This window comes from Battus philenor, unplaced genomic scaffold (genome assembly GCF_028537555.1).
Source record: "Battus philenor isolate CCGP_79_NKW_IND1 unplaced genomic scaffold, ilBatPhil1.0.hap1 SCAF_8, whole genome shotgun sequence".
Taxonomy (NCBI): Eukaryota; Metazoa; Arthropoda; class Insecta; order Lepidoptera; family Papilionidae; genus Battus; species Battus philenor.
In genome coordinates, this window is record NW_027181748.1 from 3,619,493 (window position 1) to 3,632,732 (window position 13,240).

Consider the following 13,240-nt stretch of genomic DNA (forward strand, 5'->3'; position numbering starts at 1 on the left):
GTAAATCCATAGTTACATCCCGTTATAAATAAGCCAAATTTTTACATCATCGAAAACCTAAAACTAGTAAGAAAGCTTGTAAGCAGATAAATATATGTTTACATTAGTTATGTATAAACATAATGCTATGATTAAAAACAATGTTGACTAATCTTCCTACGTCCGATACAAAACTTACTTTGGTAATTTTTACCAAACCATCTTTACATCTATGCTCTTAATACCAAATCACATTGGTCATACGATCACGTACATGATTTTCCTTTTGTTTTAACTTTTACGTTTCTTAGTCACTAATTGCTCCTCCATTACGAGTTTTACGCTAAACTATATGTACAAGTCTCTAGTGACGTCACTTAACCGTCCAAATTTAGACAACTAATTTACACTAAACTTTTTTCTTTTTATGATTAACTTTATTTATGATAAAATCACATTTTTTTTCATTCTAACTTTGTCAAATATATTCTAGTTATTATGTTAACAAAACTTTTTTTCTATGGAATTTAAAAATGAAATTTTTCTTTTTTTTTAAACTTAAATCTAAAAATCAGTCAAACTATATGGCAATATACGTAAAACCTACGTGATGAGTTAGAAGGTGATTTTTTATTAACAGTATATTTATAAAGACAGAGTCAATATTAAAAAGTAAACCTTTATTTAATGTTTATTTACAAATGGTAATAATTTATTTACAATTTCATAAATGTTTGTAAAACAAATTCACTGCAAGTAAAAAAAAAATCCTTACAATTATTACATAGTTTAACTGATATATGCATGACCAATAATAATATTATAGAAAAATTATAATAAAACGCATCCAATTTTTTTTACAAATTAAAAACAAAGTTACGAATTTATGTATCATTAAAATTACATTCGAAAAACAATGCTATATTTTAATGAGTATTTATATATGAATTACAGAATAAAAAAAATATTTTTATGTATTGTAATATTAAATTTATTTACCTACTAATGTATCACACACTGGCCTCTGAGCGATTGATAATTACATTAAAAAAGCGATTATAAAAACGAATTATTTATAATACTGATTCACATGTTTAAAATAACTACCCAATTATCGCCTGTATATGTCTTTATATGTCTGTATTAAATTAACCTCGTTATAATCCGTCCAGACTCCTTTTTCAACAACAACAGGTTTCACTGAAAAGGTTCGAGAATTTTAATCATAGAAAATTTTGCAACATGTTTTTGAAACATCAAAAGCAACAGTATCAAGTTAAACCGCTAATGAGATTTTATAAAGGAATATACCCTATATCAAATTTCTTATATCCTAATATAAAATACGTTTCCTACCTTAGTCTATGCTCTGCATATATGACAGTACAAATAAGTTAGTTAGAAATATTCGTGTACAAATTACTTAGACTATGTGACTACAGTAGTACAATTGTAATAATAATTAATGTAGACATTAAATGTATAGCTGGAGTAATTAATTCCGCTGACTCAGCAGATGCGGCGAGGGCGCTGGCAGCGGCTGCCACACACTGCCTGTAAGCAGCGTGTTCCAAGCAAGTGATCGCACAAAAATGTTGATGCGCACACGCGCCGTCACAGTTGTCAGAACTTTCGTGCTTCACACTGTAAGCTCGCAAGTACCTGAATACAATATCGAGAAGTTAAATGCTTAATTAAACTTTAATACAGACAATAGTATTTCTAATTCACAATATGACTTGATAATATTAGACATTTTTTTTTAATCCGAGCAATACGAGTAAAATAACATAACAAATGAGTTCATAAAACGTCTTTAATCTCGCGTAATAATGCGTGTTAGCATAGGCCTTCTTTAACGATTTCCATTGGCCTATGCTACTTTGCTTCACAATTTACCAGCTGTAAGTTTTATATCATCTGTCCACCTTCTCTTGTCTGTCTCTCTTGACTTCTATGCGAGGTTTAATGAACTCGACTTTTGATCTAACTGATATTGCCGTCCAAGTGACATTTTCAAATTCCGCGAGTTTAAGGGAGTAGTCTTCAAAGGGGCGTCCAGACAGTGGTGCATCTAATCACCGAATGTTTCGTATTTGTTACGGAAATACCGACAGATTATCAGCTTTGGTTGTAACGATCGAGGAGGGAACCATCGCCACATAAGTGAGCAATAAGGGAAGCCACGAGACTTTCCTAGACTTCTGTATGGAGGACATAGGACTTACGATAAGACCCATAAAAAAAAGTATAATTGAAATAATCGATATAAAACTAAAAGAGGAGGGAAAGTTATAATAAACTATCATGTTTTTAAAAGTTAACTAAAAATAAACTGTGATATAGATAATAAGAAAACAAAATAATATTAATATTGAACTAAGGCAAAGAAATGTAAAAAGCGAAACAAAAATATAAGAAAATATAAATATAGGATACTACAGAAAAGGTGATGGAAGTATATATGTTCGAAAAGAGAGGTAAGAAATGGAACGCACGATATTGTGAAGAGAAAAAAATAGAAATGAATAGAAGATATTAAGAAGGGAGAGAGAGGAGCATGACGATAATAATATTCAGTGAAAAATTATCAATTGCATAAATAGTTCTTGCTTTACTATACTAGGAGAATAACAGGTCCTCAAAAACGGAGGCCATTAATAAAGGAGGCTTTAGCCAAAAATGACTTTGAAGGTTTCGAAACTCGAAGGTTTCCTGAGGAGGTTCGGCAGTGAATTAAATTTTTTATTAATCTCACGTTAAACTTCTCAGATCTTTATTACAGTGAAAACATTTTTAACTCTTTGTTAAGTAGATGAGAAAAGAATTGAGATTTATGAAACGTACTGTTGAAGGAAAATGTTACGAATACATTGAACAGCAAGACGCAACGAAAAGGCCGTCTTCGACCAACCACGACCAACTCAAGTCCAAAACTAGGATCTTTAAATCGCTTAGTGCTAATTTACTTTGAACATATCGTCCGCAGGCAACCAGATAATTTCGACAAAACGTGGATATTGGCCTAGAGGCCTGATCGAATCAAGGCAACATTTGAACTCTTTATTACTACTGACCTGGGGAAAGTAAAGGATAGGATTGCATGGAAAGGACTCGTCATGGATTTCGGCATGTTATTTCAAGACAGACGCGACCTTCGATAATGAAGGAACTATTGAGAAGAATATATCGAATAGAGACGTAAGAATTGACGTTTTAAATTTTTATTTAGAATTAAGATCTAGAATGCCAAGTCAATGTTTTATTTGTCATTTAGTTTTGCATTTTCTATCAAACATCAATAGCTGCAGTCTTTATTAATGATATATTTGACCATCACCGGCATACATACGGCCAGTTAGGATATATAGGTATATCGATGCAAAAATAGTTTAACAAAATAGTGTTGTCATGAAATACAAAAGTAAAAATATATTAAGTAACATATGTAAGGTTAATATTATTACATGGTAATATAATAGTGTTTTAGTTAATCTATGGGAGAGATCTTTGTCTAGAAGTTAATGCCCTGCGCCTGGAATTATGATGTTGATGATGTTGCTAGTTTAAAAAAAAAAGATTCACAAAAAGATCATCTCTGCTTCGAGAAAATTCTATCCGTAATTTTTTGATACTTTTCATGATTTTTTCATTTTGTGTTAGCTGTGATTCCATGTCTATAAGAGTACGCATCACCAACTTTGTCGTTGTTACTTGGAAACATGTGTCGTCTCATCTCACTAAATAAAGCGTCTTCGAACCGGAAACCTAAAAGCTTTGCGGCAGGAATAGCAACTGCGGTGGCGCTTATATAGACGACAGTAAGCACGCAGCCAGTATATAAAGAAACTTTGCTCCTTCATAATATATTATACAGTAAACACAAATAGATTAAAAAAAATAAACAAGAATATCACGGTAAACTTAAATAATTGTATTCCAAAAAAATTTAAGCCTTATTTAAAATATGATTTTTTTGTTTAATTTATATCATTAGATATCATTACAAATCTATGTACATTATCATAGCTTATTTGTCTTTTTTTGTGTAAATAATTTATATTGCTAAAAATGTATTATTACTGTTGCACTAGGCTCGCAGGCCTGTATCGCAGAGATCAGGTTGGTAACAATTACATTTGTTTATAACCTATTTCTTAATCCACGTTAAATATTACGTAAAAAAAAAACAATTTTTGTTTATATACAAACATTTGTGTGGATGGCTATTGGAATTTGTGTTGAGTTTGTTGCATGTGTGTGTAAAGTTAACCGCTAAGCTTTTCATTCGAGATATCGGCGTAGATATGTTACGGCTTACATACGTATGTACTAGCAAACGGTACTCACTTGTTAAACATTGCGGTTTCGTGCGGCGCACCTATTCGGAGTTTATCGGCTAGGTTATGCAATGACTCGGCAGATACGTCACGGAGTCCGTAGTACTGGGTCAAGTTATACTCGGGCAGCCACTCGGCACCGCCCGAGCCCGCTCTGTTGGCCGCCGCTAAATCCAAGTAGTACTGCGTGTAGTCTAGGACCTGTTGAGGTTTTTATAATTTTAGTACGAGAATTTCGTTTCGTCTCGAGACTGAAGAAATTCTTACAGCATCTTTAAAGAGGCGTATAGCTTTAGCTTAAAAGAAATATTATCTTTATTTTTAATATTGTACATAGTTAATTAGATATTTACCTATAAACCTTGTTCTAGTTTAAAAGTTAGTAAGATATTAATAAATATCTAATTAACCATGTACAATATTAAAAATTAAGATAGTATTCCTTTTAAGTTAAAGCTATACGTCTTATATCTAATAATCTAATATCTTACTAACTTTTAAACTAGATCAAGGTTTATAGGTAAATATGTTTATTGATAATCCTTTTTTGTTTTTTTTTGTCTAGCTTATGTTTTGTTTACTTGGTTCAAGTTATAATTAGCCCTCTATTTTCAACTGCCTTGTATTTTTGCTTAACATCGTAAAATTAATTATCAATCCTTAAAATATGAAAAATAAAATGAAGATAAAAAATTTATGTATTTATTTATTTAAAATTACGATATGAAATCCTAGTATGTCGTTAGTATCTGTTCTTGAAACTAATTGTACCACAAATTGAATCTGACGCAGTGAAAATTTAGAATTTTCTATTAAATATATATTTTCTATACCTAATATGCAAGTAAATAAATACTACAAATGTTCATATTACTGTTCGACTAATTTTCCTTCCAATACTGTACTTTAACGGACTATAAACTGACCTAATTGTACCTCACAGGCCAAAAAATAATATGTAGTCAAAGTAGCCAATTAACTTAAGTCTAAGCAACAAATCGGAAAATTGTTTCTGAAAAAAAATTATGACTCAGCAAGTTATGTTCAACACAAAGAAAAGTCACACTAACAAACTTCATATTCACACAAGTACACTCTAAAATAAAAATATGCATTAGTTACATTGTAGTGGCATTAATATTCTTTTTTAATTTTAAATTTAAAATCTCTGTTCATATATTATACCCAGCTTCTTATAGTTTAATTATATTTCACTGCATAAAAAAGAGGAAGCGGATTTCTGTAATACAGTTTATAACTACTTGTAATATAATATAAATAAAAAGTATATACTTGAAACGATTCTTTATGTGGAAGAATTGATATCCTTTAAATTGAATAATTCCATAACTACTACAAAACACTAAATACGAAGATTAATAATTAAAATTTATTATTATTTCTCTTCATTTTAAATGTATACGTTCAAGTACCACAAAATGAAAACAATTTATTTTTCATGCAATATCTAATATTTTGCATAATTATGTACAAAGTAAATTTAACTAACTAAATAAAAAGACAATTAAAAAACAGTACAGCCATCTTTAATTAATTGTAAACGCACGGATATCTTTTTTCCTCAACAATTACACAAATTAAACAATGACACTTAATTAAACAACTTCTCTTAAACAACCTCGTTTAGTTAAACAAACACAATTAAACAATTGGCATACCTTCCCGGTGTCAGAATCAAATTTGTAGAGCCTGAGGCCCGGATTTGATGAACCGGCGGGGTCGTGGTGCGGACTGACGGAGGGCGCTAATAACGCCCAAGATACCGGTTGATCTTTAATAAAACAATTATTGTATCACAAATAAATTCGTTTATAATTCTCTACTTTATATGGTTTAACGATATCTAATAAACAAGATCGTTATTCTCGCAATAAAACACAAAGATTTAAAAAGCTTGTTAAATATTACTGCTACATTTCGCATAAAACAGACCGACAAACAACGCTTAGAACGTCCACCTACAAAGCGGACATACGACCATAACAAGTTGTCGGAAGACACTGGAAACACACCGCTTTCAAAACGTTTTAAAGAGGAAGCACATGACCTGCTGTGGGCGTCCTATATTTTTAATGAAAATGATTAAATAATATTGTACTTTTGTAGGTTTTCATTAGATTCAAGGTTATTTAATAACTGACTATGAAAAAAGGAAAGTCGATGTTAATATAGCATATATAATCCTCTTTGGATTTAATTTTGGGATGTTAAACCAATAGTTGACACTGGTAATAGCTTCGTAGTATTTGGGAGACTTGACTCTGATATAATTTCACGAAGACAGTTACCAGCCTTAAAATAAAAAAATAAAAAAAAAATCTTAACAATTTCTTATTTACATTTCCTAAAACATTTAAAATACATGTTTAATTAATTTAACATATTCATTATTCAAGGCCAACCTTCATATGTAGGTTAATGTGTACGAATCTATAACAAACTACCAAGCGATGCAATAAATTTATCTCTAAGTAAATTCAAGGAATTTATTAATCGTTGACTCTGCCAAAAGGCATATTACTCTTTTTCAGACTACGTTCAGAATAAAGATGTTTTGGAAACAAATTGTTCCACTTTCAAGAAAAAAACATAAATACCATCGAGTTTCTTGGCTAAGGTAACGATTTTAGATGATTGTAATAATTTTACATAATAAACCTCTTTTGACTTTGACTTCACGTAAATACACCAAAAAGTTCTATCAAACTTACAATACTATTTCATATTTTATACTTATAAAATCTACGTAAGAAAAGGACCAATATTTAGCCACTTCCGCACAGAGTGCTCTGTGTTTGGCACTAATCGGTGTAACATAACTCCTGAAGATGCCCCGTGGAGGGGTGAAACACGTGTTGAGTGATTTGGTGGTGGCGGTTGTGTGATTCGCATTGTTTGTCGCATATGCATTTATCAGCGGGCTGGCGGGCGGTGCATTTAATTGCACGACTACCACTGCATGTGCGGAAGTGGCTAAATATTGGTCATTTTCTTACTTAGGATGGACTTCCGCGAGGTAACGCCTGATTCCATTAAATATATAAAATCTACGGTTAATAAAATTAAAAAAAAATTGGCAATAAACCATTATCGTATATGACACGGAATGTGTCAGCGTGTAGATGTCCGAAGAATTGTCCGGCGATTATTTTCGCGTGTCGCCGTACCATACGAAGGTATTTAGCGTTCGCGTCAACTGAAAGCGAATTGTAGGCTGGACGTAGATCTGTACCGGGTGCTGCGTGGCCGACAATATACACCTGAAATTAATGTGCTTTATTAAAATAAAATACTTCAAGAGGAGGCTATTACTTCGTACTTTCAGAAGTCATTGACACAAAACATGCGACAGTGATTACCGTGCCCACGACATGAAATTTAAATAATATCCAACCTTTAATTTATTATTAGGGTAGAAAACAAATCTTTAAAGTAAAACTAATAGTACATTTAACTAATATGGTTTTCGGTAGAGGTACAATTAGCAGTCTAATGAAATTCCTCAATTTATTTCATATTAATTTTAGATGGATGGGAAACTATATGTAATCTAATACAGAAGTATCGATTAGTAGTTATCGACACAAAAAATATACTAACTATTTTATATATATGTTTGTCTATATATGTATATATATATACCGATGTAAGAGTAGCTAATAATATATATACATGTTAGTTTAGATTACATTAGATTAGATTGAATCGGAAATTAAGAGATCTGCAGAAGTATCAAAGTCACTCGAAGATTTAGCAGTGGGTGGGGAACATAGTCCATAAAACTGATGCCCGTTTGGACCGAAAAGTCCTTAAGTAGCGGCTACAAGTCAGTAGACACGGCATAGGTACGCCTCCCACTATGTATACTGAAGACACAGTAAAGGTAGCTGGTAATCACTGAAAGCTGGCAGCGCAAGACCGGTCATCGTAGCGATTTTAGAGAGACCTATGCCTCGCAATAGGCGTGTATCGGCTGATATAAAGGCGATTATAATTAACTCACTGCGTTATAGCCAGAAATTGAAGTTTTTAGCAATAATTCTTAATCAAATAATAAATATATATCGGAACTTAACAGAGGTTTTAAATTTTTTATAAATTTGCTTACTATTAGATTTAAGATACACATTGTTTTGTACTTTATTTTCAAAATAACTTCTTATTATTTTCCATATTAATCATTTGGAGGACTTTACTTAAAAAAAAAATGGAATATTAGAAATGTGTCGTAGTTCGTGTCGAACTTTAGTTTTATATTTCTCGCCTGTTATATTGCGATGTTGATGTTAAATAAACCCACTATCCTTATAACAATAATTTTGTTTTTCGATTCCCTTTTGTCAATTCTGTCTAGACTACTATTGTCTACGTATTTACATAGAAATTGTCTATATTGTAGAGTATGTTATATTTTTTTGTACATTACGTATAAACATATGCATTAGATATCTTCTGTGCCAAAATAGTTTTTACACGTTTTTGTTCGAAAATTGTCACTAAGAAGAGACATAGAGAGGCAATTTTTTTTCTTCGACGTTCATAGATAAACTGGATGATTATTGATAGTTGTAAAACCTTTAAAGAAGTAAATTTATAACTCATTTGTTAGCCAAAGTTCTAAGTTTTAGAGCGATTTCGAATCACTTTATATAAAGTTCTCACTCTGATATATGTTACATTAAATATTGTTTACTATTGAAATACGACAGCCCTGTAACATCTTTCAGTACATTTTTCAGGGACAGATAGTAAACAATAATTTACTTTAGTACATATAAATCCAAATTTTAAAACTCTCTTTCTTTTTATGAAATCATTTCGTCTTTTATGAAACTATTGATTTTTTAAAACACTGTATCATACATAAATTAACAGCCAATGAGTTATACATTGTTCCTATTAAAGTTTTTACTTATATATTTTATCTTGTACTGATTTAACAAAAAATAACTTAGTTTTCCGTTAATTAAAAATATCTCGCTATGAGTCGTCCCACTCATTGACGTGTGGTAATATAACGTTTATTTATGTGTATAAATAAACATATAATTAAGTAAGATAGACAGTAGGTAGTATTACCAGGAGCCTGTATCTCTTTGATTAAAGATCAGCGGTCTATTTTGGCCTGTCTACTATAAGCAATAAGCTTGCAATGTGCTGAAGTTATTTCTTATTAAACTTTTGTAAGAAATATGCCATTGATAAGGCTGAAAGGTGTCAAGTTACGCAGAGATGATATTTATAAAGTAACAGGTGTTGGGAGTCGTTTGATAATGCGGTAGTAAGAAAATGCAGCTCTGTACCTGGCTACACTCGATTGCCAATCGTAAGGTTACCTTATTTTAACTGGCATACATCAGTGTTGTGTATATCTAACGTGAAAACTTTATTACTATAAACATTTCTTTTACATCGTTGTCCTTGTGTTTTATTTAGTACTAGACCGTAAGAAAACATTTCAAACCAACCATATCTTATATGATATGGAGTTATAAACAATGAACATGATATATTTTCTTCCAGAATTCCCTTGACATGCGGATGATATTGCAGACAGATATTCCCGATGATATTACATTCATTTACACTCGTAACATAAAAAAAACTTACAATTGTTGAGTAATACAGTAGTAAGAAATATTAAAATGTTCTACATGAAATATAATTTACTTGAACTAGTACAAATTATTCTACTGTAAGTCCGTTTGTACATGATTTTTGTGAAATAATTTCGAAAGCGATTAGATTAACGACTTTTAGCCAGTAATTTATTAGAGCCGCCACGGCCGGACATCCTTTGCGAGGTTCCGGTGACGTAGTTATGATACGAGCTAGTTAAGTACAGTCGCGATCAGAGGTTTAGAAATATTGAACGCGAAATTATTTTATAGGGTAATAAAAAGGTATATACGGAGCGGAAAAATATGATAAAGCGGCTTTAGCTTTTCACTTTGCCAGAGAAGCCAGTGACGATTTTTTTAAAAAAATTATATCATCGGGGTAGTGGATGATCATCATCATCTCTAAGCTACTCCTAATTTGTTGATTATACTGTCCCCAAAGTTACCAACCATTAGGTTGTACCAATGGGTACAGTACAGCACGAAGGCAGAGACCTATTTACGACAGGTCTTGCCTCCGCCGTCTTCGACAGCAGTACTCTTTAGTACCTCATTAATGTACACACTGCCTCAAAGGTGTTGTAAAGTACACTCACAAAGAACGCACAAACGATTCAATCCCAGCTTGGAACGCCAGGTAATCTGGCCCCCAGATTATCCGGATATGGTACCGGAGTTGTGATCTCACTAAAAAGTAGATGGACTGTGACCAAGGGGCCTCCGCTCCACGCGTTGATCCGATCAGAAATTAACTACGTCAGAGACCTTCGTATTTGAAATACACACCCCAGAAGACGACCATGCATAACGTAATATACTGTACGAACTTTAAAAAAAAATCTCGATCTTCCGTGGTGAGGAAAGACTTAGAGAGGGAAGGATAAAAAACAACATTATTTTTTAAAAATAAATGATTATTGAAAATAAAACGAGGAAGAATATAGATTTGATTTTTAAAGGCATTAGAGTAGAGTTGTCTCTTCAATTTCTAAACACATCGTTACGTCTGTTTGTCGAATATAAGATTCTCCGAAACTGAGTTGTAGTAAAAGTGTGTTGTAATCAACAAAATTTTTTTAGAGATCTTGGCTTCAGCTGTCTCCTACACAAAACACTTCTAAGTCTATTTCTCGGAGATGTATTTTTAGCCTATATGTTACAATCATTGTCGTATTTATTGTTAAAATTTATTTTATATCATTACTTACGTAAATGAAAGTATTTGATTTCTAGATTAATTTTAAGCGTACGTTTGAGATTAATATTTTATAAATTCATTAGTAATGGAATTTCGATAAAAAAAATAAAACAAATCTGATCTGCGAACAAAATTCAAATCTCCAAGGAAGGATCATTATCATAATTTATATTTGATCAATGTGAAGAGATTTTTTATCTTTCTTTGTTGAATAATTCGAAATAGATGCCTTTTAAAATAGATACAAGAAAACACACATTTAAAATATATACATATACAAAATATAATAATAAACTGAATAGACTGATTCATTTGATATTAATTTAAAAACATTCCAAATTTAAAATAATGTAGTCAGAGTTGGTAGATTCAGTAAAATCATTTATTTCTATTCTCAAGTTTTATACGCTTTGAATACACTGAGTGCTACATTAATCAAGCAAGTCGACGCGCTGGATTGTTTTGTCTATGTTTTAGCCAACTCACAATATATTTCAATGCGCTCATATACTTGTATTCAGTTACTACACGGATACATAGTTCCCGTGGGTGGTTTTTGACACAAACTTGTCAAGGGGAAACCGGTGTAAAAGTTTTCTCTTCATATGTACAATTTACGTTGAAATATGTTCGTACTACTGTTTCGCTCTGTTTTTCATGGAAATTACATTGAGACTTTTTGAGGGTGTGCTGTGTTTATATGAATGCATAGTGTATGATGGAAATTGTGTGTAAAATTTTGGTCTTTTATCAGAACGTACTTTAATTTACTTCTTATTAGACGTCTTACCTTGTACACCAGACATGAACAACTGAAGTAATGAAATAGTAACAAAGGCATAAAAATATTAAAGAATTAAACGGTACCATTACATATACTATATATGTGTAATGGTGTGTAAGTAATAATAGAACGGAAAAGGAATATGACATAAACACAATATCTTTCTAATACTTATCACAGAATATAGAAAATAGTTGAAAAAAAGATATAAAAAGAGTTGTGTTGGACTTTATTTAACTTGAAATAAGTAAGCAAAACTTCCCGTTGCAACGTACACTTGATCCGATTATTGCTACGGGACGCTGGGTCGCTTACAGAAAATCAGTGCTGTGGTGCAGCTTAAGTTATACAGTACGTAGCTTAGTTTTGTTCCTATCTAAGACTACCTTTTCTTTCGTATTAAGGAATCTTAATTAATTGTGATCTGTCATATAAAGACAAACGAGTTTGCGAATTCAAGAACTAATTGTGACTTCTCCGAAAGAAGCCTTGCCTTGTAAAAGAAAATTAGATAATAATATCCAGAGAGGATGAAGGTTGTATATGTGATATATAATAGGTCAAAAAGAAACCGAAGTAGACCATAATTATGCGGACCCAAGCGGTGAATAAGTACTTACTGATATAAAGATGTCTTATTGCGAAGACAACAGAAGAGAAGGTGATTGCAATAAACTGGAAGTCTATATTTGGAACTTGACGGTGTCCAGTAAAAGTTTTCAACTTTAAGGAACGGACTTACAGGAAGAAAAAGTGCCAAATACACATTAACCAGTGAAATATTTTTGCGAGTATCCAAATAATATAATTAATTAAATTTGTTTCGCCCGTAATGACATGTAAAACACCGTAGAAATTGACATTGACAGAAAATTGACACTAAATAAACATTATTTCTCATAAAGTCTTAGCGTAACTAAAACTACTTCTGAAATAAGTCTTTTTTTACAATTGTGATTATTTCTGGTCATGATTTAGATATGCACACCATAGACAAATCCCAATTCAGTTTTACTCATTATTTCAATTTTATTTATTTTTTGCTTAGATTAATGTCACTCAAAGATATTTTTCACTGTCATAAGTTAAATAATTGGTTATTCAGTATTAGTGTTTTGGTGGAAATATCCAAAAAAATCATTAGAATGTTTTTTTTTTTCGTGACGGATGGTTATAGTTGCTCTATTGACATTTACAGCTAGCGTAGAATCTAGATGCAAAAGTCGTTTAGCTAATTTGACGTAGCCTAGCAGGAGAGCTCCTTCTTTGTTTCAGAACTCGACGTGCAATCCAAAAA

The 13,240-nt window shown here is 31.6% G+C and overlaps 1 protein-coding gene across 1 annotated transcript in view; it reads right to left on the reverse strand.

Annotated features, from left to right (window-relative positions):
- Positions 1-987: 987 nt before the first annotated feature.
- The window catches only part of LOC137931745 (cyclic GMP-AMP phosphodiesterase SMPDL3A), a 39,371-nt gene continuing 27,118 nt past the window's right edge, over positions 988-13,240 (reverse strand). Inside the window, exons 6-9 of the mRNA XM_068775240.1 lie at positions 7,426-7,600; positions 5,999-6,111; positions 4,330-4,520; positions 988-1,641 (exon numbers count right to left, since the gene is read on the reverse strand). Coding sequence (XP_068631341.1) covers positions 1,416-1,641; positions 4,330-4,520; positions 5,999-6,111; positions 7,426-7,600 — 705 coding nt within the window. The 3' untranslated portion in view covers positions 988-1,415. The remainder of the gene's footprint in view (positions 1,642-4,329; positions 4,521-5,998; positions 6,112-7,425; positions 7,601-13,240) is intronic.